This window comes from Papio anubis, chromosome 4 (assembly GCF_008728515.1).
Source record: "Papio anubis isolate 15944 chromosome 4, Panubis1.0, whole genome shotgun sequence".
Classification (NCBI taxonomy): Eukaryota; Metazoa; Chordata; class Mammalia; order Primates; family Cercopithecidae; genus Papio; species Papio anubis.
In genome coordinates this window covers 66,885,071-66,911,003 of record NC_044979.1, presented here as the reverse complement: position 1 = coordinate 66,911,003, position 25,933 = coordinate 66,885,071, and the positions used below count along the sequence as shown (strand labels likewise).

Below are 25,933 nucleotides of genomic sequence, written 5' to 3'. Positions count from 1 at the left end.
CACAGTGTGAGGGAAGACCTCTTTTACTGTTGAGCATATGTGGGAGTTCTGGCTTTCTACATGGTTTCCACTGACGGTGTAGTGGGGTAGCCTCATTGCTGGTCGATAGTGAAAGTACTGACTCTCCACTATTCCTCCTGTGATACCACCCTAGCAGAGGGATGAAGGAGCCTTACTGCTGACCTGGTAGGGGTAAAAGTCTTGGTTCCTTATTGACCTTCTGTCAGCCTTACATTGATGGAAGTCTAGGCTACCTACTTAGCCTTTGCTGATACGGGTCTGGGTGGTGCCACAAGTTTCACTTTGTTGTTTGGTTAAAGTAGAGTGGTTATTGTCTAAAGGTTTTCTGTCTTACTAGGGTTCCTTTTCCTGGGAAAAGATGCAGTCCTTTGTGACTAACGTCTTTTACTTAGCACAGTGTTTTAAGATTCATCCATGTTGTAGTATGTATCAGTATTTTATTTCTTTTATTGCCAAGTAATATTATGTGAATATATCACATTTTATTTATCCATTCATCATTTGATAGACATTTGGGGTGTTTCTACTTTTTGGAATAATTCTATGGACATTCATGTTTCTGTGTGAACATGTGTTTTAATTTCTCTTGGTTATAACCTTATGTGAATATGTGTTTTAATTTCTCTCAGAGTATAACTGGAGTTGAAATTACTGAGCCATGTGATAACTATGTTTAACCTTTTGAAAAACTGCTAGGCTACACCATTCTGTATTCTCACCAGTAGCATCTGAGGGTTCCAATTTCTTCACATTTTCACCAGTATTTTTTATTGTCTGTCTTTATAATTTTAGCTTATTTAGTAGGTATGAAGTGACATCTCATTTGTGGTTTTGCTTTGCATTTTCATAATGATCAATGATGAACATTTTTCCTTTTTCTATTTTCTTTTTCTTTTTCTTTTTTTTTTGAGACAGAGTCTCACTGTTGCCCAGGCTGGAGTGCAGTGGTGTGATCTCAGCTCAGTGTAGCCTCTCCCTGCTGGGCTGAAGCAGTCCTCCCACCTCAGCCTCCCAAGTAGCTGGCACCGCAGGAGTGTGTCACCGTGCCCAACAAATTTTTTAGCTTTTTGTAGAGATAAGGTCTCACTATATTGCCCAGGCTGATGTTGAACTCCTGGGCTCAAGGGGTCTCCCACCTTCCAAAGTGCTGGGATTACAGGCCGGAGCCACTGCATGCAGCCAAACAGTTTTTCATGTGCTTATTGGCCATTTGTGTGTATTCTTTGGAGAAATATATATTCAAATCCTTAGCCAATTTTTAATTACTTTATCTTTTTGTTATCAAATTATAAGAGTTTGTCTGTTAATAGAAGCTCTGCCTACTTTAGGTTCCTCTCCAAAGATTTCACATAGCACATTTTAATATTTTCTCTGATTTCATGCTTAGGAGAGTTTATCTAACCAATTCTCTGCTGTTGCTCTCCTTCCTTTCTTATAATAATCTTTTCAAAAGCTTTTTTTCTAAGCTCTTAGAACAATCTAGAGCTGAGTAATATAGACTTTATTCTGTAAGAAGTTAGTATCATCCAGAAATGCTTCATTTTAATTGTGTTAAAATTCCCTTTTTAAAAAGAACAGACATAAATCCAAAAAGCTAATTTTTTTAGATGTAAATACCTGAAAGAATCAAATTACCAATCGTCACTATAAATTTTTGTATATCAGGTTTAAAGATATATTTTGATTACTTTTTTCTATTATAATTTTAGGATGCCTTTTTAAAAATCATTCGAAATGAGGGCATTAAATCTCTATGGAGTGGCCTTCCTCCTACCCTGTAAGTTGAATTTTAATGTTTTTTCTACTAAATAATGGTTGTTATTTTATCCTATAATCAGCATGGTTGGACAAAGTCTTGCATTTTTAATATTAGAATGCTTTCATTTTCTGAGGTATTGTTTTTTAAGCCTCACAGCCACCTGCATGTTTAATGATGTATTGAAAGACTTGCAGGACCTGAAGAGGTTATATTCACAGATACGGTTTATTATAGGAAAAGGATACAAAACAGAATCGGTAAGGGAAAAAGGCACATCAGGAGTTGTCCAGAAATGGGCTTCCAAAGTCCTCCCTTATGGCATTGCACAGGATGTGCTTATCCTTCTGTTAGTGAGCTGTGAAGTATACAAAGTGCTTCTGCCTTGGGAAACCCATTTGAGTTTTGAGTGTAGGGCTTTTATTGAGCATGGGTTGTATGGACACATTCTGTCTTTGAGGCCAGTTGTGATGAGCAAAACTTTAAACCCACAGAAGGAAAGAAGTTTACTATAAATCGCAGTATACAGATCAACCTAGACAAGTTGGTTTAGTGCTTCAGATGTCCAAAAAACCTTCTAATAGGGAATACTCCAGGGGATACATTCCCATGAGTTGTCCAGACGTCAGGCATGCACATAGGCCCTCCGGAAGTTATACAAGGTTTGAGCAACCAAGCCTGCTGTGTTGTGTTTGCTACACAAGCATATGGTAATTTTTTTCATGTTCAGAAATAAAAATTTTGATGTCTATTTGTTCATTTTACTAAAGCTGTATGATATATTGCAAAATGTATACTTTCTCCAGATAATTCTAATTGTCTACTAACTAGCGATTACATGAATTAACATGATAAACTCTTAATATTAAATGTAAAAATCTAAAATAGTAACTTGGCTTTTGCTGTCTCATTTATTCCCAAGGACTTTATATTTTTAATGGAGGAAATTAGTTAATTTGAGACATTTATTTTAAACAATGCTTAAGGTTTGAAGTTAGTGGCAGATCTAATACCTCACCAGTCAGTCCTGCTCCTAAATTCTCAGCAGCAAAGTCCACCATATAAGATTAGGCATTCCAGACTATGGTCTGTGAATGTTCTTTAGTTATATCATAAACATGGACTCGTTTCTTGTTGCATTAATATTTATCGACATGACAGTACATGCAACTTTGTGTTTGAATTTAATAATTCCCTTTTAATAATTTCTTTTAAAATAGTATACCATTAGAATTCCCTTAAAATTAGTGTATGTAATTCTGATGATGTTAATTATAATTTATGTCTGGTTACAAGCAGGAGTGATATATGGTCTATAGTTCAAAAATGTTTTACAATTTCTCATGTACTTTTTATTTTGCTGATTCTGATGTTATGGTAATTATGAATGAGAAAGAAGATCTGGGCAACCAGAAACAGAACAAGTCAAGGAGATGAAATGTCTGTCTTAATTTGTCTTTTCCTATTTGTTTTATTTTTATTTTATTTATTTATTTAGAGACAGTCTTGCTCTGTCCCTTAGGCTGGAGTGCAGTGGCATGATCTCGGCTTATTGCAACCTCTGCCTCCTAGGTTCAAGTGATTCTAGTTCCTCAGCCACTTGAGTAGCTGGTATTACAGGCATGTGCCACCACCATGCTAGCACTTATTTAATGCTATATATTGTAACTGTCTTCACAACTAGAATGCAAACTTTTGGATGGCAAATGCCTACTTTATATCTTTTTACTGCCTACTAAGTATTAACCATTTTTAAAATAAAAGAAAAATTGATCTCATAGGCTAATTTGTTGTGGTTTTTAGCTTACACAAAATATAAGGATTTTTTAGCTTATATAATAATATTTGAATTTAAGACTGTGGAATCTTTTGATAATTTTGAACAAATCTTTTTGTGTGATCTAACAGAGTGATGGCAGTTCCTGCCACAGTTATTTATTTTACCTGCTATGATCAATTAAGTGCTCTTCTGAGATCTAAGTTAGGAGAAAATGAAACCTACATACCAATTGTTGCTGGAATTGCAGCCAGATGTGAGTAATAAATCTTTATTTTCATTTTGATTTCTGTTTAGAGCTTCTGTTTAAGTTGGGACATTCACAGATAATTTGTACAATATATAGAATATTAGTATGATATATTTTGCCTTATAGTTTATATTAATTTGTTAATATAGGATAGATACTCCAGAAGTCATATGGAATAGTGATTACCATCAGAATGAGATGGGCTCAGCCTATCTTGGTCAAATCATGGACAGAGTTTTTAGAGTGACATCAGAGTTGGTTCTGATTCACCTGAACTTCTGAGGTATCACGTGGGATCATGCATGATTCAGTCCAAAGTTCTGAATCACTTTCCTTAAAACTTTGGGATTCAGAGTTTGATCGTAAGGAAAGTTGACTCTATACAGAAGAACGTTTACTCTGCTAAATGGGAGTGGGATTTATTGGGTCAGTAACTGGAATGGGCTTTGGTTTTCATAGTTCTGGTTGATTACAACATTTCTGGAACTGCCGTTGAGAGAGTTGAAACCAGAAAAAGTAAGATATATGAACATAGACTTTTAAGAAATAACTTTTATCAAGGGAAAAATCTGTGTCAATTATGTTGACATCATTAGATATTTAATTTTAAGGTTTTCAGACATTATAGAATAAAAGTTTAAAAATCATAAAATATGTGAATATTAATTTTTACAGTATGTGTATTTGCATAGTACATGGCTTTATTTTTGTTTTCTTTTTTTAAACTTGTTTGTATTAGTTGGTGCAGTAACTGTGATAAGTCCACTAGAATTGATTAGAACCAAGATGCAGTCCAAGAAGTTTTCTTACACGGAACTGCATCGATTTGTCAGCAAGAAAGTATCTGAAGATGGTTGGATTTCCCTTTGGAGGGGCTGGGCTCCTACTGTTCTTAGAGATGTACCTTTCTCAGGTAGGATTTATCTTATTTGTAGCTACTCAATTTTACGTAGCTTTGTTAAATATTACTGTTACTAGATTTTTAACTCTTTACCATTAAAGGTAAGTTATTGTCTGTAGTGACCACAAACTCCTTTTTCATTGTTGGGCTCTCAGATCTTTACAAGCTTTTATTGAATGAATAGTTTTTATTCAAGCTTGTTATTAGTTTTTATACATTAATTAGTAGGTATTCATATTCAGAGAATGCAAAGTACCTTTAACATTCTAAATAAGTCATTTAGTATTATTCTAAACAATTAGTAAGATAAGTAAAACAACTACGAATCAAAGGATAGAATCCATAAGACCACTTTGGAATTATATGGGCTCCTACTTTTTCAGTTATTAAAAATAAACATCTCCCCATTAAATGATTATCCTGTGAAAGACTATTACAAATCAAGTAGGCTATTGTACTACTTACTCAATTATGAAAAGGGAGAAAATTATGGAAAGTGAGAAGTACAAATCTACCAGTAACTTATATAATGTACATACTCTAGTGGCATTTCCCCTGTGGGTTATAGAAGTTTTTAAGACCCAAAAGAAATACTTATCTAGAGAGAAACTCTGAATAATAATATCTATATCCTTTAAAAATCATGAAACCACAAATATGTTCTTTCACTGTCACAACCCCAGTGGTAACCAGTATATTAAATGCCATTCATTTGATGAAAAGAATTAGTTTTCCCACATACATATTATTGCCAAACATTGTATTAGTTAGTTTTGCCTATTTTTGAAAATCTCCTTTTACTAAAAAATTTTCCTAAGATTCCTTCTTGTGTTATAGGAAACTGTTTTCTTCATTTTTACTCATTTATATGTGAGTAAACAACTAAGACAATGTTGCTATGAAAATTTTTAATCAGTTTCTTAGTGCACCTTTGAAAGTTTATCCAATATTGGATTTGTTGGTTCATATACATACATACATTTCAAATTTTACTAGGTAATATAGAACTCTTTTCTAAAGTGATTGTGTGATCTACCTACCTACCAGCAATGTATGAAATTTTCTGCTGCTTCACACCCCTTCCAGTGTTTTTATTGTCAAAGTTCTTAATTTTTGTTTAATAATTTAAAGTGGTATCTCACTTTAATTTGCGTTTCCCTGGTTTTTAATAAGATTGGGCACTGTTTCATTGGCATTCATTTATTCATAATTGATTTGGGGTTTTGAAATTGAAGTAGGTTTTAAATTTCATTTTCCTCCCACATGGATAGCTGGTTGTCCCAACATCACCTGTTGCAGTGATCCCCAACCTTTTTGGCACCAGGGACTGGTTTTGTGAAAGACAGTTTTTCCATGATTGGAAAAATTGTGTGTGTGTGTGTGTGTATGTGTGTGTGTGTGTGTGTGTGTGAGATTGGTTTCAGAACGAAGCTATTCCACCTCAGATCACCAGGCATTAAATTTTCATAAGGAGCACGCAACCTAGATCCCTCACATGTGCAGTTAGCAATAGAGTTCTATGAGAATATATTGCTACTGCTGATCTGACAGGAGGTGGAGCTCAGGAGGTAATGCTCACTCACCCGCCGCTCACCTCCTGCTATGTAGCCCAGTTCCTAACAGGACACAGATCAGTACCAATCCTCAGCCCTGGGGTTGTGGACCCTGATCTATTGAATAACCATAATTGCTCCAGGGATCTGCATTGTTATCTCTGTCATATAACATTTTCACGTATGCATGGATCTGTTTCACTGGTTAATGTTTCTGACTTCAGGCCAATACCACACTGAATTATTAGTGCTCTATGAAAAATCTTTTTTTTTTTTTTTTTTTGGCAGGGTCTCACTCTGTTGCCCAGGCTGGAGTGCAGTGGCACAATCACGGCTCACTGTAGCCTTGATCTATCTACAAGGCTCTAGTAATCCTCCCACATCAACCTCCTGAGTAGCTGGAACTAAAGGCGTGTGCCACCATGCTTGGCTAAGAAAAATCTTGATGTCACTTTATTTTTCTTCCCTAGGAATGTCATCTCTTTATGTTAATAATAAGTCTTTAAGAAGTTGTTTTAGGAGAGATTCAAATTTTTCTTCATCAAGGTTGTATTCATCTCTTTTTTCTGACGTTTAGTTATAGGTGCACCCCACTGTCCCCAGCTTTTAGTAGCTATTTTTAAAGCTCTTTTTTAATTTTTTAAAATTAAATCTTTGTAGTTGGTACAGTTGCAATTGATTTTTTTCTATAGCTTATATCCAGCTATGTTTTGACACTCTGTTATAAATTCTGCTTTGTCTTACTATCGTTTTGGTTTGGATATATATAAAAATATATGTAAATTTAACTGTTTTATATCATCATTTATAATCATAATTTTTCTTTCTTTCTTGCTGCCCAGTGAGTTTTTGAATTATGGTGACAATAATGAACATCCCCATCATTTTTCCCATTTTAAAGAAAATAGATCTCATTTAACCATTAATAATTATTTTTGGTATAGGTTTTTGATGCATGTTCTTTATCAAATTAAAGAAGTTTCCTTTTACTTCTAGGTTTCCAAGAAACTTGCTTCTTTTAAATGAAAGAGTGTTGAGTTTTATCAGATGCTTTTTCATTATCATTACATGATCCCATGGTTTTGTTAACATGGTAATATGACATTTAAAGATTTTTATTGTATACCTTTGCATTTCTGGGATAACCCAACTTAATCATAGTGTATGATATTTTATGAAATATTTCTGACTTCAGTTTGTTTTTCATTATTGTTTTTAGGAAGTCTGTACCTATGATCATGAATAGATTGGCCTTTACTTTTTTCCTTTGTACTGTTGTCCTTGTCAGGCTTTGGAATTATAGTCATACTTCATTGATGCATAGTTTTTTTTTTTTGTTTATAGGACTGCTAGAATATTACTGAGAATTTTGCTTTAAAAAAAGAAATCCCACCCTAGTGGGTGTCTAAGCAGAAAGCAAGGTGTGTCAAGGTTAGAATTTGTCTGTCCCCTGAATATATAACCTCATAACTCTTTTATTAAAGTCCACATTTTGTTTCTAAATGTGTGTTCATTTCATTCTCTGTTTTTATAGCAATGTACTGGTATAACTATGAAATTTTAAAGAAGTGGTTATGTGAGAAGTCTGGTTTATATGAGCCAACATTTATGATCAACTTTACTTCAGGGGCATTGTCTGGTTCTGTAAGTTTATTCTTTTGTTATTAATATTCCAGAAAAATAATTGTTGTATTAAAACAAAACAAAATATTATATAATATCTCATGTATATTGAGATCCACTTTAGCTGCACTGCTTGAAAGTTTTTCTAAATATTTGCCCTCTATTTTAAGGAAACAAATTATTAGCAAATAAAATAATTTAAACATACTGTATTTATGTTTTTATGTTGCAAAAACATTTTTGTGAGAAACTTTTGAATTTGTTGGATCATTACAGTTACAATATTTTAGAGTTTTATTATTTAGAGCATTTTGTAATTTTGCTCTGATTACGTAATATTTCATGCAGTGTCATCTCATATGCGTTAAGCACTTCTAGCCTCTGCTCCTGATTCCTGTTTCTTTGGAAACATTTTGTCCTACTAAAGTACTTTTTAAAAGAATTTGAACAAAAATTACAGTCAGAAGGAAGGAATCTTAAGTTACCATTTTTTGGGTAATAGTTTATCTTTTTCCACACCTCCTTGTAGAATGATATGAAAGTCCTGTAGTAGACTTTCATTATGCAGATTTATATCACCCTGACATTGGTAATAGTTTTTTTTTATACCCACATACTTCCAAAAATGAATTTGTAATAACTTGTAGTGAGACAATAACACACTGGAACCACATAAAAACAATAGTGAAGGAGCAGAGTGAAGTGATGGAGACTTGCAAAAAAATATTGTAATAATATCTCAGAAAATCTAGGCCAAGGAAGCCACGTAGTTGACTTTAAAACTTAGATATAAATATTCCCAGTCTAAAATCTTTCAAATTAATCCTAGTGGATTATAAGCCTATTGAACAAAAAAAGCAATTAGTATTGTTGAATAATGGCTTTAGGATATTTACCAGTTTTGCAGAAATACAAAGGAGAGTCCTCTATTGTACTATTTCTATGTAACCTAGAAAATCTGTTTTTTTAGGATTTTTTAAAATGATCTAGAAAATTGCTGCATTTTGACAGTTTTCAAATAACGTTTTGTCTCTACAACAGAAAAAACATCTGAATATGTGTCCAGGCTTTCTGTCAGAAAACAGAACAGCCTAAACCACCTTATTTTAGAAAGAGTTTCAAAAATGGCTTACATAACATTGTAGCTACTACATGATAGATAATGAAGATGGAGAAAAATCATTGATTTTACCTTACCTGCAATCTTCAAAGCTGATTTCAAGAACATAAATCAACAAATTGTTGGGTTGAAATAAAATATAAGTGATTTTAAAGGGGCATTTTATGACCATATTGGCCAAATGTGAGTTGGGAAGCAAAAATACATGCCAGTTTTAACCTTTCATGGCTGTTGTATCAAATATTGTAATAACATATTTAAAAGAATTAAGTTGTTAAAAAACTCAAAGCATTATGGAAATAAGTGTAAATTATTTTGAGAAAAGTTATTTGAAATGTGATTTGCATCCAGCTTTTATCATTAATAGGAAAAAAATCTAATTTGTAAACCATTGTAACTATATTTTAATATGTAAACATTTACATAACTATTTTAAAAGGTTTATAGAGCTAAAAGTTCAAAATTCATTTTCGTTGTTCAAATTTAAGTTTTTATTCTATTTTAAAAGCATTTGCTGGAAATTTTAAAATGCTTACTAGATACTTGAGAATTTTTGCTTTGACATATGTGTTGTACCTTCTTGTGATGTAAAGGAATAATAAAACACAAAGGAGCATGAGAAATTGTGAATGCTGGTAGTGGAGTCAGAGAGGTTTGGTTGGAATTGTGGCTCTGCAGCTAGTAGCTATGTGACCTCAGGAAAGTAAGGGAATTTTTCTGAGGCTTTTTACTTTTGAGTATAGTGAGAAATACATATCTGTTTTCTTTAATGAAGACTTAAAAGATATACATATTATTTCATTTTAAAGTTGTTATTTTCATTATTATTCTTACTAAATAATGTACTAATTAGAAGAATGTAAAAATATTTTAGGAAAAGTTAAAAGGTTGATGGAAATTAATCAATTTTACTTTCTGATAGTTTGCAGCTGTTGCAACTTTACCATTTGATGTAGTAAAAACACAAAAGCAGACACAACTTTGGACATATGAAAGTCATAAAAGTAAGTTTAATAAATTTAAAGCATTTTTTTGTTTTTCCTTCCAGATATTGTAGGAATATCTAAAATAAAGAAAACAAGATTTTTTTCTTCTGCATTATTCTTTGTGTATTTGACTGAAAGTAATATACTGTTAGAATGGAATATTCAGAAAATCTCTAAACAAAAACAAAAAATTTAAGAAAATGTAAAGTCTAATGTTTCTTGAATGCCATCAGTTAAGTCTCATACCTGCGATAAAGAACAAATAATCTTTGTCATTTAAAAGCTAAGTTGTTTTATGATGTCTTTTCCTAGTTTGTTTTCAGATCTATTTCAAATTATTATTTTTATTGTCCTCATAAGTCTTTGAAATAAACCAATAAGATAAATCTAGACAAATCAGGATAAAGGATAGGAAATTACTGGGAAACCTTTTTTCTTTTTTTTTTTTTTTTTTTGATAGTATATATATATCTCTCTCTCTCTGTATATGAAAGCGTTATCAGATGCTTTTTCATTATTACATGATCCCATGGTTTTGTTAACATGGTAATATGACATTTAAAGATTTTTACTGTGTGCCATTGCATTTACCAACTTTGATTAACCCAACTTAATCATAAAAACCATCTATTTTTATTTCTTCATAACCTGTAATTTCTTCTAGAACAAAAGTGTACTCCTATTTGCTTCTACTAGGATCTCTCTGTCATTTATTCCCTTTAGAAAGTGTAGCAAACCCATGGGAAATTATCTATTACAAAATTATGTAAGTCTTGTGATAAGACTATTACAGTGTAAATAAAAATTCTTCTACCCATGATTATAATAGTTTGCATAAAAGGTAAAATAGGTATAATGTTGAAAGAAGCTGGTTACAGACCTCTACAAATCTGATGGATATTGGTGACATCCTTGTCTTTGACCTGTCAAATACCTACTCTCCTTTTATATTAGAAGCTAATGAAAACCTGGGAGGTAATCAGAGTTTTATTATATTAGGGTTCTCCCACTTCCCTGTTTTAGGCATGAGCCTTCTAGAAACCCAAGCCCTATCTGTCCTCCTTTGACAGTTCAAAATTACTTTGTTTCATTCTTCTTTTCTTATCAGAATTTCTATTTCCCCTCTTAAGTATAATATTTAATATAGTAGGATTTCACCAGTTTCTCTTTGGTGTAGTTTAGCATAAATGGCTAATGACTGGGGCATTGAGGTAGTGGTGGTCATGGTGGTTGATAAGGGAAAAGATGGGAATCTGTACAGGTAGATTCTAATGCACACTAAAGTTTGGGAGCCACTTATGTTGGTAACTAATCATTGGAGTCACCTGAGGTGCTTTTTCGATATACCTAAAGCTGGACATCACCCTCAATAGACTCTCATTTAATGACTCTGAGGTGGGACTCTAGCTTGTATATTTTGAAAATGATCCCTAAGTGATTGTGATACATATCTTCATTGAGACTGGCACCAGGGAGCCATCTTTCTTTATTAGATTTAACTCTTACCTATCACCGGTTTTTTCTAATTAATGTTTCCTCATTTAAACCTAAAAGGAAAAATCTTAAGAGTTGGGTTTTAATTTTCCATGATTATCATTGTAAATTTTAATCTGTTAGTGTACTTCAGCTATGAACCAATTACTTAAAGGTTTACTAAGATAATATTTCAGTTGAAATTACACTTGCAATTTGAGTGATAATCAGCCCATACTTACTGTTTGGATTTACATTATTTATCCCCAAGAAGTAACTCAGCTTCATTTAGAAGTGACTTCCTTCATTCCACAGCTCAACTATACCAAATCCCTTCTCTCTAAGCAAAAAAGAAAATATGAAGTGTTGCATCTATCATACTATAGAATGATAGTTCCATGCAAGTATATGATCTGCCAGCCTACTTTGACCACTTCTTCCATTCTTCATTCATTAGTCAATTACTGAGTGCCTATACTGTGTCAGGCACCATGCTGGTATATACAGATAAATGAGACAATTACCCAAATCCTCAAAGAGCTCATAATCTACTGGAACAGAGGCTGCATTCAGAAGCACATTAGCATGGAGTAAGTGCCATATCCTATAACAGAGATAACTTTTACCTAATGTATGAGTATGTCGTATATTATTAATTTTTAAAAATTTAATCTCTGGTTTTAGCTTTTTAAATCTGGCCCAAATGTACTTATTTCCAGAAGTTAAACTTCTTTTTCTCTGAACACATTTAATATTTTTAAAACACTATTCTTAACTGGACAATAGAACTATAGAAAAAAAAAACTACTCAAGCAATATTTAATTTTTAAACATTTTAAAATTAAAATGTTTAATAGATTTAATAAATAGTACATTGGTTTTAATATTTAAGGCAATATTTTTCTGTATTTCAATATTTATTATATTTCTATTTTAAAATAGAAATGAATCATTATGAAATGGTTATACTTGCCAAATAAACTTATTTAAAATGTTCAATTTTGGTAATACTAAGGAACAGCAGTGAGAGAACATTTTATATAAATTAAACTGTTGGGGAGGATGTAGCTCACTGGGAACTTTATGCCATGATGGTAACAGTATTTGGAACAGCTACTTTGGAAAACAATCTGGCAGTAGCAAGGAGTCCATTCTGAGTTATCAGTTCCACTCCTAGATATGCGCCCTAGAGAAACTTTTGCACATGTACAAGGATATCCAAGGCAAGATTTTTAAAAACAGCAAAAAGTTAGAAATCACCTAAATGTCCCTTTACTGGAAAATGGATAAATCATTGTAAGCCATATAATGCAATACCATGCAGCAATTAAAATGAATAAAATATAGCTGCACTTACCAACCTAGATAATTCTGAAAGCACATTGCAGAAGTCAGTGTGCAGTGTGATACCATTTATATAAAGTTTAAAAGGAGGATAAAGAAAAGTATACATTGTTCTGTACATTCCAGATGTATACAAAGAAGAGTATACATCTGGATATGTTTAGATGTAAACATTTAAACAAATGCATGAGAAAGATGAAAAAAGAAAGACAAGAGTGATTACCTTTGAGAATGAGGAAAAATACAATTGGGGAGGAATATATAGGGGGCTTCAACTGGATCTGAAAGAGTTATTACGATATAGTAAATTTGGATGTTCAGTAAATAAGCATTTGTTTTCTCTATGCTTGAAATATTTAATAATAAAAGTGTTTCTTTACAGTGCAAGAATTTGCTTATTACCTGTAGGAGTAGCTCTTTAATGTTTAAATGTTAGGCAGGAGACACTTCTAAGGTTCCACTAGAGCTTGGCTTACCTTCAGTTGATAATCTTTTTGTCATTCTCTTAATTTCACCTTCCTGTTAAAATAGAAACTAGTTTGGGGCATGAGTTCTACAAGATTAGAAACACCTGCTGCTTGATCACCATTCTTTGACTAGTTTTTAAAATTTAAATGAAATAATTTAAACATGAAGTGAAAATTGCCAACTTAGAAAGTTCTTGTCATTGACTTTCTTTAGAAAGTTAAATTTCATTCATATTTTGTAATCAGTGTTGGGCTGCTGTAGTTATTATGTTTATGCTTATACTATTGCTGGTATAGCTTCTTAAATAAATCATAAGGCTTCATTTATCTTAGTCCTCATTTATTCATAGTCAGAGATTCTGATATTTTATATAAATGAAATTTGGAGATAATGAATCACACTCCATTAAATGGCAAAATTCTAGAAAGTCATTTTTGAAAGATATCGTTTTATCTTAACTTTTATCTTCCAGGCTTGCTTAGTGGTACATACTTTAATCTTGTTTAATGATTCAGGGTTGTCTTCCATGTAAACATTGACTTTTGTAGAGTAGCAGCTCTCAAAAGCTAGAGAGGGCAGTATAGGATTGTTTGCCCATCATCCAGCTGGTCTCAAAACAAGACATTGAAATCTTTATCCTGTTAGCTGTCATGTTGTTTACATGGTAGTGTATCTGGTTCTTACAATTTTTTTTTTTAATCTTATTGCATCTAGTAGTCTGTGGGCCAAGGTAACTGTTTAGAAAAGTGCATAAAATGAAAATAAACAAATTTAGTTTACAAACAAGCTTCATGTTTATACTTCAGTGACATCTACTTTTGCTAAGTTTAAAAAAAAAATAGTTTTTTATTCATTTTCTTCCAGTTATTTGAGTGGTTGCAAATAAGTGAGATGTTATTGTTAGCTAAAATAAACCCTTTGAAGGAGAGAGCACTGGTCTAATTTATTTCAAGACTAGCATACCCATTCAGAAAGGTAGTAATAACTCAAGACACTGCTAGGGAGAATGAACTGTTTTCCTCAGAACTCTTTTTAGAAAAAAAAAAGTTTTAAAACTATTTATAATAAAACGTGAATGAAAAATGGTTGTGAGGACTTTTCTTTGGCATTGGATACCCCATGAAGGTTTCTATACATTTTTTAAGAGATGGGGAGACCAGCCTGGTCTTGAACTCTTAAGCTCAAGAAATCGATCTTCCCACCTCAGCCTCCGAAGTAGCTGTCTATACATCTTTTAAAAATTTCATTATGAAAAGTTTTTAAGACCTAGAAAAAAGTTTAAAAAATACTACCATCAAGTTTAAGAAACAAGCATTATCAAATCAGGAGAAACCCTCAGTACATCCTCCTTAATTGCATCCCATCCTATACATCTTTAAATATACAGCCTTTTTCTGTTTTTTATTTTTAATGAATCTACTAAAACTTAAAGTAGCTTTTTAGGTAAACAGACCTCTTATGGTAATGAAATTATATATCCCCAAGGGCCATGAACACTACTTTGTGTTATCTGTATTAGGAATTATTAAATTGTTATTTATAATAGCATTATTTCTTTATTTTAACATTTAGCTTCTATGCCTTTGCATATGTCAACCTGGGTTATAATGAAGAACATTGTTGCTAAAAATGGATTTTCCGGATTATTTTCAGGTAAAAATACTTGCTTTACCAAATCATTGAATAGAATGATTACTTTTAAACCTATCACCTTCTAAAATTAACTTATAGGAGGAAGTTATAGGTAACATACTGTGTTTATTTTCTCCTAAATATCTGTATTATAAATTAAAATAAACGTTAAGTAACAGATTTACTATCAGTAAGATAAAAATTTCTCTATAATGTAATATGGATTGAAGTGAGGTTGTTGGAGGTGCACAGTCTTTTCTACCAATTTATGGATTTTAACATATCATTTAATTTGAACATTATCAGAATAAAGCCAAAAAATTATATTTTTAAAAATAAGGTAAGAAAAAAATATTTGTTTTGATTATTCCTATTCTTTTTTCAGGCCTAATTCCTCGCTTAATTAAAATTGCTCCTGCTTGTGCCATTATGATCAGTACATATGAATTTGGAAAGGCTTTTTTCCAGAAACAAAATGTTCGAAGGCAGCAGTACTAGTGATGCTGTTTCAACTTGAAACAACAACTATAACCAAAGAAGATGGAGACTCTTAGGCAAGAATGTTTTTCACCATTATTCTCTTACAATGATTTTAAGTCTTTCTTTCCTATAATTTAAATAAATGATTTCAGCTCTACCTCTAAACCATAATTTTAAAATAAATGTTATCCTATTTTTGGTGATACAGAAAAAAATATTCTAGAAATCACCACCATTGAGCATTCTTGTAAAAATAAGACAGATTACTCCTTAGCATCAAAAGCAATCTCTGCGAGTTTATTATATGTTTCAGTGTAACATCATCTTATTGGGAGTGTGTCGGATACACAAGAACTTTTTGAATTGTGTGCTGAATGATGTACGTAGTCTAGAAAAAAGCCCAAGTCTTGTGCACATTTAAATCATGTACATAGGTATTTCTGTATTTCAGTAAAGTAGGTAAGGCAGTCGTTAAATAGCATTGTTGACATTGACCAAATATTGCCTGTTTCCTTTAATTCAAATGCATTAGGTTCCCGCCTCCCTGACCCTCCCTGTCATGTTGCTGTTTTAAGGCTTCACATGTATTAAGATTTCTTTGATCAAAATTGTGGCTGTTCTCCTTATGAACCATAATATAATCATTTGTGTGCTGTACATTGTGCCATTTTTGATGACTAAATGTCTATATTTCTGCTGTTCCTGTAAGAGAGGGAGTTTTTTACTGATAGTAGCAAATGTTCACTTCAGCCAAACTTGGGTGTTCAGTGGTAAATTACATAGTATTTAGACTGGTAAAAATAGTTTGCACACAGGAATAGCCTCTGATTTTTAGCCATCTTGTAATCCAAGTATCATTGTTCACGGAATTCTCTAGGTCATTTTTATTGTCTTGTTCTAACAAGACATTATTGCTACAATAATAGTTACAAAATATTTCTAAAATATCCTTTGATTTTTACACTAAGTATGGTAGAGTAAGAGGCTAAACAAGAAGCTGTTTTCTTGAAGACATTGCTTTCAGTCACCGTACATGTCTAAATACTTTAGCTTATCATTCATTGTATGTAGGAATGAGATAAGAAAGGATATGATGGCAGGAAAAGAAATGCTGTCATTTTTTATACTTTAGTTTTATTGTCTTAGGATCTATATCCTTTAAAAAGAAAACAGCACTTTATTGCAGTCTTTATTTTAGGAAAATGTGAAGCATTTTTTTTTCCTCTCCTAAAATGAATAGATGACAAGTCTTTAGTGCTGGTAGAGGAACTAATTGATTTTGTACTATAGTAGGAAAGTGTAACACCAGAAATAAAGTATATAGGGTTTGCATGTAATCTTCTGTTTATTTTATCCTATGTTGATTTACCTTAAATTTGTAACATATCTACATAAATATTCATGACTTTCTTATATTTCGTTAAAATGTTTATGCCTTCTTAAAATCATCACTGTGCTTCTAAATATTTTTATATAAAATATTGTATAATGCTGTACTGTGATATATATATGAAAGTTTATCTTGAACAGTGCTAACAATATTAAATTTAAATTTATCTTAGTTTTGCTATGCTTATGGATAATTCATAGAAAAAAAGCAGAAAAACTTAATACTGTTCCCAAAAGGCAGTTACATATTTCAGTTTAATATCACCTATAAGTATGAGAAAGGTTTCCATGTCTCCTACCCCTCACTGCACTTAGGAAAATTCTTACTTATGAATAAAGTAATATAAGTAAATCTAAATGCCTAGTAGTTTTTCTAACACATACTACATGCAATGTATCTGGATGAAAAGAAGGCTGAATTGAAGCTTTCTTTATACTTAAGAGGTAAAGAAACATTAATACTTTTAGAATTCTGAACCAAAAAGGGTTCAGAATTTTGCCATAATAACTTAATTTGTATTAAAATAGTACCTAGAAAAATTCAGTCCATGGAATAGCTAAAATTTTAAAATTTTAATTTGCTTCCAGAGTTCTGTCTGATAAAATAATTGAACCATAATTGGCACGATGAATATTCCCAGGTTTTACGTCAGTATTCAAATTTAACTCTCAGCCATATGGGCTTTCCAGACTTTTCAATACATATATTGCAGGAATTGCAATATTTGTAAACATGCGCCACAACAGTGTTCTTGGTGATGTTTCTCAAACAGCTTTTATTCTATTAACATTACATTTTCTAACATAAACATTTAGTTGATTAAATGTAAAATTTTAAGAAGGAACATCTTTAATTTTAAATATTAGATGATTGCAACCTTTAATGTAGTACATGTTTGACTTTTTTAAAAAGGCAATTTTTTTCTTCTTTTTCTAGGAAAACTATTCACGATGGTTATTTAACTGCATGTGTTTTTTAAAATTTTCCCTCTTGGAACAACATCTACTGGGGTCTGTCAAAGGGTGGAGAGTGGGAGGTGGGAGAGGGACAGGAAAAATAACTAATGGGTACTAGGCTTAATACCTGGGTGATGAAATAATCTGTACAATAAACCCCCAAGACACACAACGTTACCTATATACAAACCTGCACATGTACCCCTGAACTTAAAATTAAAAACAAATTCTTCCCTCTTTTTGTCTTGGGCACAAGTATTTGGGGTGTGGACAAGTTTATTGTATCCCTTTTGAATTTTCTTCTAAGATGAACTTTTCAAATAAAAGATTACTGCTTTTATATTTTAATCTGTCAGCATTTATTGGGACATTTTTTGTAGTAGGCAGTATAGAAAAAGCACTGGAGACAAGACATTTCAGATATTGTTACTGGCCACAGGAGGTTTCAGAGCTATGACTGATTGCTAGAAGCATGCAAAGGGAGTCATGGGAAATATGGGGAGTTGTTTACTCAGCCTGGGGGCAGAGAAGGGGAGTGGTCAGGAAACCTAAGAGTTGGACTGACAGGCAATCCAATTAGTAAATACACAGGGAAGTGGGAATCTCAGTAAGGCAGTGGAATTTAGTCCATATGGCTTGAACAAAATGTATACATGGAAATGTAGTAAGAGATCAGACTGGAAATGTAGTCAAAGGCCTTGTGTGCTAAAGGAGGAACAAGAAGGCCATGGGAAGCCTAGGAAAAAATTTCCGCACAGTTGTAACAGTTAGACACGGGTTTTGGAAAGATAACTAGCAGTATGGAAAATGGGGCTTATGATAAGGTGATCTGTGTTAGAAATCTAAAAGTTTTGGTTTGTATTAAAATACACTTTTTAAATGTACCATAATGAAAAAGAGGTAATTTTATCTTCCCTTTCCTGTCATCAGTTAAAACGACAAATGCTAAAACCAAATCGAAGCTGCTTTGCTTTCAGAAGAGCAGAATGAACCACAGTCTTGTGACGCTTAAGCGGTAATCCAATATGTTTAGCAAAATCTGGACATTTCATCTAATGATAGGAACTTTAACAAATCAGTTTTCTAAGTTGTAAATTTGGGACACATTTATAACCACTTAAAAACTGTATGTAAATCTAATGATTTAACAACTAACTTATGATTTACTTTTTCTGCCAATCATAATTAGTAGCTTGCATTTGGCCTTTATCTCTTTAGAACTTTTATATATGATTTTATTTAATGCTTACATCATCCTGATGCCATCTCATAGGTGCCAAGAAGGTAGTGATGATTCTTACAAAGAAAGCAAACATGACTATTTTATAATTAAATCAGTAACACTGCCAGAACCACTACTAAACTGTACTGATTCAATAGATGTGTATTCTAAAGCATATCATGTTACTTTTTAAAAATAGGATATTTAACTTGACGTGAGTTGGAATAAGGATTTCTCCGATTCCATTTTCATGTTAGTATTTTAGGTGTGAAACAATATATATTTACCACATTTGCTGAAACAAAAGTTTAGTGTGCAAGTTAAATCAGTTAACTTTTTGTCAAGCAAAATAAGACCACCAATGCATAGTACAAAATGTTTAATATACATGCAACAAGTATAGTATGCATCAAGGCAACAGAATACACATGGAAATATTGGCGTATAATTCAGCATTCTTTTGGAGGCAAGAGGGGTGGGTGAACAGTAAACACTACCAAACTAAAATTAAAGATTGAGACATACATTGTTTCTTCATGCAAATAGTAACTGCCTTTAGTGTGAAATGAACTGTGTAGAAACCTGATTTTATAACAGCAGATGAATTTTACACCAAGATCTCCAAGAAAGGAGGAAAAGTCATGATCCTCAGATGTAATGTTTAAATCTGCATTTAGCAGCATGTTAAGATGCACAAATTATACATTAGACAGATCTGAAAAATTTTACGATTATGGAATCTTGAATTTCCTTCTACATTATAAAAATGTATGTAAAACCATTGTTTAATTACTAAAGGATAATAAATGTTAGTTGAGAGTGGACCATGAATGATAAAGCATTTAAACATTCTGATAGTTCATAGGAAAGCAGCAATAGTGCTCAAGTCCGGGCTAAAATTTTCAAATTTCTCCTTATCCATTTCCTCACTCCCTTCTCCCAAAGTTTCCATTGTCCTATTATACCTACCTTCCATCCCCCAAGCTGATGCAAACCTGCTTTGGATACTTCACTCACAATCAGGTATACAGAATTGAGAAACTGAGAACAAAAATGTGTCATTTCTCAAGAATATTCGCATTTCTACAAGTATTAAAGCCTTAAGCTAAAGGAATAAAGCTCTGAATATGTTCTGGCACATCTAAGATAATTTATTTTAAGGGCTTCCAGGCCTTTGTCCCTGAAGTGACACTGTTTGACTGTCTTACATATAAGACTTGCCTTGTTACTACTTACTATCTTAAATTCCAAATTATGAGACTAAGCTGTAAATTTTGCAGAAAACTACCACACTCCTACATTTCTAACACAAAGAATGAATGTGGTAACGTCGGTTCTTGACTCTTCTCAATAAACAAAAATACCATATGAAGTCCCCAATAAGTACTGTGGCCTCATCATGTAAACAATGTATAAAATTTCTTTGGCACAGCTAATCATGTTTTCCTCATATTACTTACTATAGAAAATACACGCCATACATTTTCAGTATGGTGGGATTTTTAGGAATTAATGTAGCTGTTTCAAAAATTCCAAAAGAAATAAAAGTACAGATTACAACTTTTTTTTGTTTGTTTTAAAAAAAGAAAACTAATTTTACCTGTACATAAGTGTGGGGATTTTTTAACATTTAAATGTTTTAAAATGAGATTATTGTGTGATTAATGCTAGAGGCTATAAAACACATGACACACTTCATTGTTGCACAAACAGGAAAAAGAACCAGCACTGAATATCAGACATATATTAATCAAGTATGATAACTACCCTATTGATCCTTGTTTAAAAGCCTCTCAAATCCTTAACTGAACTTGAACTCTTTCCTGGCAAAACAATTTTTCAACGTTTGTTCTACATTTTGAAATATGTCTAGTATTTGAGGCATACTTGATCATATTTTTAAATTGATAATCTTTTAAGAAAATCTTGAAAAACAGTTTATTCATTTTACCTAAATGGCATAAAATGCTGTAAAATATTTTCCTTGTGGCACTAACAAATTAAGTCAGTAACTACCAAAACAGACACATTCCTATGGAAATTATAAAATGTTAAGTGGAATGTTGAGTTGATACCAAATGGTAAATATTGAAGAAAAACTGAATAAGCCACTGTGAGAATGCAGCTGAGAACTTTCCCCTGATATTAAAAACAAGGCATTTAAAGCATAGAACTTACGAAGAAATTAATGAAAAATGAAATTAACTTTTTTTTTTTTTGAAAATCTGACAGAATGAAAAAATACTTAGCTTAAGTCTCTGGAATAAACCTTTGAAGTCAGTCTCTGGCCACTAAGGTATATTTAAATATATAAAAATCAGCTGAACAATATGTACAATTTGCTATGAACTATTTGGTGGATCTTTGAAAGTTTTTTTGTTTTAAAGCTTATTCCTTTCTGAACTTTCTCAATGACAAATATAAGAATTTTAAAACTGAAAAATGGCGGGATCATTGTTTTTCACTCAAAATCTCTTATCTGGAGTGGATTCTCTCTAAGCAATAGACTTTCAGACATGTACCAGAACAATATAAAATTTCAAAGGTCTTCCCAGCAGTCAAACATATGTAAATTAAACATTTACAACATAAAAACTTTTGGCTTTTACATAAAAATTTTCAGGATGGAGTTAGGCCTGGACTTGTCATCTCTGTTGTAGGACTTGCAAGGTAGTCATTAGATTTTAAGCTTGTTAGAGACTTGTAACTTGCCACTGATGTTAGAGATCCACAGAGGCCAAGTAATGAGGGAGTATCTTCTTTACCTGAAAATTACAATTAAATAGCAAATAATTAATTGCCCTTCAAGAATGATACAAATAAGATCCTAAAACCATTAGAAATTTCCATAGTTTACAAGATATTGCAAATATATGTAACTATTAAGTCAAAGATCTAGATCTCAGTATCTTTACTTTTTTGGCGGTTTCATCATCACCCTTAAACATTATAAAAGATTATTTGTGCTGCTCATAAAAGTTCTAGATATGGAAGTTTGAGATACCAAGTTTTAAAGCAACAATAAAATATTTACCTTTTTGGAGAACATGGTTATGTCCAGTTAGTAAAAATCTAAACTGAAGTAACAGTTAACAGTCCCCAGGCCACAGAAATACCAGGAAATCCGTATTTTGTTACAGCAATATATTAGAAGAAGGTGGAAGCTGGTTGGGACTGCCCCAACTCAATAGGAAGGCTTGATTTGGGGAGACTTTATTCATTTAGTAAACATTTATTCAGTATCCACTATGCATCAGGAACCTAATGTTAAGTGTTGAATTTCAGTAGACCCATGAAGGAGGAATGAGTACACCTGTTTCCATGGCTGAGGTAAAACAAGTTCTTTCCAAACTGGGTAAGTTTCAACCTGCAGTCTGCCTCAGTGTGCTGCAGTGTGATGCAACTGGCTATGTGGCTGGCTTGGGGCTATGAAAGGCTAATGACTCTGAATAATTAGGAGGTTTCCAAAGAAGATGGAAAACTTAGGCTTTACACAGTTATAGAAGTTAAGCTGAGCCAAATATCAGATGTTTCTGAATATTACATATTGTTTTAAACAGCCCTGTAAAATACTCCCATAGTCCTTTGTACTTACCCCACCTTGTCATACTGTATGATAACTGTGGGGCAACTCCTACCTTTATTAGACTGTAATAATATCCTTGAGAAAGGATATAGACATTGTGGTGTTCATTATATCCCCAGTGCCTAGGACACAGCAGATGTTCAAGTATCTATATAATTAATGAATGATGAATCAGTGGAACTGCATTTGTACTTTTTATATTCCTTTTAAATGTGTGACTTTGGGCAAGGCATCTTCTCTGAGCCTGTTTCTTTCCTTTGAAATCGGAACAGATACCAGAAAATAACAGGCTATGCCAATTAACTTCACAGTTTTTTTGACCAGTAAAATACAGGAACATGTAATGGTATTAGGAAAAGATATGGAACAGTAGTTGTTACATTCAGATTTAAATTGTTTATCATATTATGTTAGGATGAAAAAGTCTGTGTGTTCTAAGTATCCTTTTAATGTTTAAGCGTTGAGACTCACTTCAGGCCAAAATCACCTCTCTGGAGTTTTTGCTAAAAGCCCCAGGGGCTCAACTGCTTTGGATAGTTTCTTCAAATTTCTACTCAATTACTGACCTTGAAACTTTTTAAAAAATGTACTGCTGATTATGTATACGTGTATAACTATTTACTTAATTGTGGCAAATATATATATGTATGTGTGTGTGTATATATATATAAAACATACAGTTTACTATTTTAGCCATTTTAAATGTAGAATTCAGTGGCATGAATTATATTCACACTATTGTGCACTCATCACCACTATTTCCAAAATTTTTCATCTCTCCAATTTTTTTCCTCAAAATATTGTTTTGTTTATGGAGGACCTTAAAATTTCTACATAGATCTGATGCTTTCTAGCACTGTCATACAAGTGATGTGTGTGTGTGACTTGAGAAATGAGAGGCATTTTGCAATTAAGATCTGTGTTCCCCTTTCTCAGAAGATAATTTACACATAATGCAACAAACAGCATCTGTCTTCTAAATTACGGTAAGAAATCTGTCCAAAATTGGGCCAACTTTCAGTTTAATATTCCTATTAAATAACAAAGGGGGACCTACCCCTGAATCTGCTTCAAAAAAGTAATGGATTTTGGTTTTTTTTTCTTTTTTACTGCAACTCAGTATGACAAATTCCTGCCTGAAGAGAGATGGCAAAAGGAGTCAGACATGTTTTCCCTTTAAAGTAGATACCCAGTCATGGACAAATCCTTCTGGGTTTGCCCCTACAATAAAGTGGAGAAGCCCAAATTTGCTGGGTCGTTGGCAAATAAAAATGAAATCTCCTAAGTAGAGTGTTGAAGCCAGGGTGGCCTTTAATATTATTAATGCCATCTAATATTATTTATTACAATTTGGATAGAAAATAGGCTAAGTTTTTTGATATCTTGAGATTTCAAACTCATTCTTATTTTACAAGTACCCAAAATAGCTGAGAGAAGAGAGTTACTCTGATTTTGCCCAAGTGTCAACAACAAAATATTTAACAATATAAACTGATAACAGTAACTAATATTTATTGATAACTACAGTCCAGGCCCTGTGTTAAGTGCTTTACATGAGTTTCTTAATCATGAAAAATCCCATGAAGATCTGTAAGTATCTTCATTTTGCAGATGGGGAGAAATGTGTGGCCAAGAGGGCCATATACATAGTAAGAAGAAAGAAATGAAATCAAGTCCTCTGAATTCAGACTACCTTCTTGGTCACACTCTTGTATAGAAGGGAATCCATAAAACCTTTTACATAGGGGATTACATGTTTAGCTTGTATTTTCAATACTTGAAGGCTTTGTGAAGCATGATTTTGAAGGATATAAATAAGAAAACGGACACAGGGAAACAAATACAAAGTCTATGGCAGTTGCCTGAACCAGTTGGTAGTAGAAGGAATACAGACAATAGAAGAGACAGAGAAATCTTAAGAAAGTCAAAGTGGTAGGACTTGGTGATAGCAAAATGTTAGGTGACAGGAGCCATGAGTGACTCAGTAGGGTTTTAGACTTGCCAAGAATTCCCTTTTCAAAAAATAAAGTGGGACAACTGGATATCCATGTACAAGAGAATGAAGATGGATCCTTAGCTCACACAGTATGCAAAAATTAACTCAAAATGCATCAAAGACCTGAAAGTAAAAGAGCTAAAATGATAAAATTCTTAGAAGGTAATACAGGTATAAATCTGCATGACCTTTGATTTGGCAAAAATTTCTTAGATATGACACCAAAAGCACAAGTAACCAAAAGAAAAACTAGATAAATCGGACTTCATCAAAATTAAAAACTTTGGGAGTCAAAAGACACTAGCAAGAAAGTGAAAAGATACCAAAATCGAGAATATATTTGCAAATCACACATAAGGATCTGATATCCAGACTATACATACAGAATTACTACAACTCATCAATACAAGGGATAGCCATGTGATTTTAAAATGGTCAAAGGATTTGAATAAACATTTCTCTAAAGCCGATACATAAATGGCCAATAAGCACATGAAAAGACTCTCAACATCATTATTCATTAGGGAAATGCAAATCAAAACCACAATCAGATATTACTTCTACCCATTGGGATGGCTATAATAAAAAAATAGACAGTAACAAGTGTTGGTAAGGATGCAGAGAAATTGAAAGCCTCATACATTGCTGATGGAACTGTAAGATGGTGCAGCCACTTTGGGAAACAGGTTGGCAGTTCCTCAAATAGTCAAACATATGATCCAGTCAATTCCATTCCTAGGTGTATATCCAAGAGAAATAGACATATGTTCATATAAAAACTTGTACATGAATCTTCATAGCAGCATTATTCATAATAGTGTATGATTCCATTATATAAAATGTTCAGAACAGACAAATCTAAAGAGACAGAAAGTAGATTAGCAGTTGCCAGGAGATAGGGAAGGGTAAATTGGAACTGAGTACTAACAGGTACAGGCCTTCTTTTGGGTGGGGAGTGATGACTGTACAAACTGTGAATGTTCTAATCACCACTGAACTGTACACTTTAAAATGGTGAATATTATGTTATATAAGTGGATTATATTTTAAAAGGAATGAAGTATTGATACAACTTGGATAGATCTCAACAGAAGTATGCTCAGTGGAAAAAGCCAATCCCAAGAGTCTATATACTATATGTCTAAAATATATATATATACATATATAGTAGTTATATATACTGTATGATTTATATAGCACTCTTGAAATGACAAAATTACAGTAATGAAGAACAAATTAAGAGTTTGCATAGATTAGGGATAGCACAGAAATAGGATAGGGCTGGAGAGTTTATGGATGTAGTTACAAAAGGGCTGCACAAGAGATCCTTGTGGTACTATTCTGTCTTGATTTGGTGGTTTGTACACAAAACTACATGTGTGCTAAAACAGCACAGAAC

The 25,933-nt window shown here is 32.6% G+C and overlaps 2 protein-coding genes across 14 annotated transcripts in view; one reads left to right on the top strand and one right to left on the bottom strand.

The window, feature by feature from the left end:
* SLC25A40 (solute carrier family 25 member 40) overlaps nt 1–18,078 on the top strand; it is a 56,099-nt gene extending 38,021 nt beyond the window's left edge. For 5 of the 7 annotated variants that reach the window (XM_017956989.3, XM_009203502.4, XM_021935305.2 and 2 more), the window contains 7 exons: nt 1,731–1,798; nt 3,686–3,810; nt 4,544–4,717; nt 7,793–7,902; nt 9,924–10,005; nt 14,845–14,925; nt 15,290–18,078. In XM_017956989.3, the coding sequence (XP_017812478.2) occupies nt 1,731–1,798; nt 3,686–3,810; nt 4,544–4,717; nt 7,793–7,902; nt 9,924–10,005; nt 14,845–14,925; nt 15,290–15,402 (753 nt within the window). In that variant the 3' untranslated portion in view covers nt 15,403–18,078. Of the gene's footprint in view, nt 1–1,730; nt 1,799–3,685; nt 3,811–4,543; nt 4,718–7,792; nt 7,903–9,923; nt 10,006–11,917; nt 12,051–14,844; nt 14,926–15,289 lie in introns of all 7 variants that reach the window. The other 2 variants (XR_001901057.3, XR_002520735.2) reach the window with 2 other exon arrangements.
* A 1,238-nt stretch (nt 18,079–19,316) lies between these two features.
* RUNDC3B (RUN domain containing 3B) overlaps nt 19,317–25,933 on the bottom strand; it is a 179,554-nt gene continuing 172,937 nt past the window's right edge. For 6 of the 7 annotated variants that reach the window (XM_009203506.3, XM_009203507.3, XM_009203510.3 and 3 more), the window contains one exon: nt 19,317–21,717. In XM_009203506.3, coding sequence (XP_009201770.1) covers nt 21,572–21,717 — 146 coding nt within the window. In that variant the 3' untranslated portion in view covers nt 19,317–21,571. Of the gene's footprint in view, nt 21,718–25,170; nt 25,270–25,933 lie in introns of those variants that run through there. The other variant, XM_017956987.3, reaches the window with a different exon arrangement.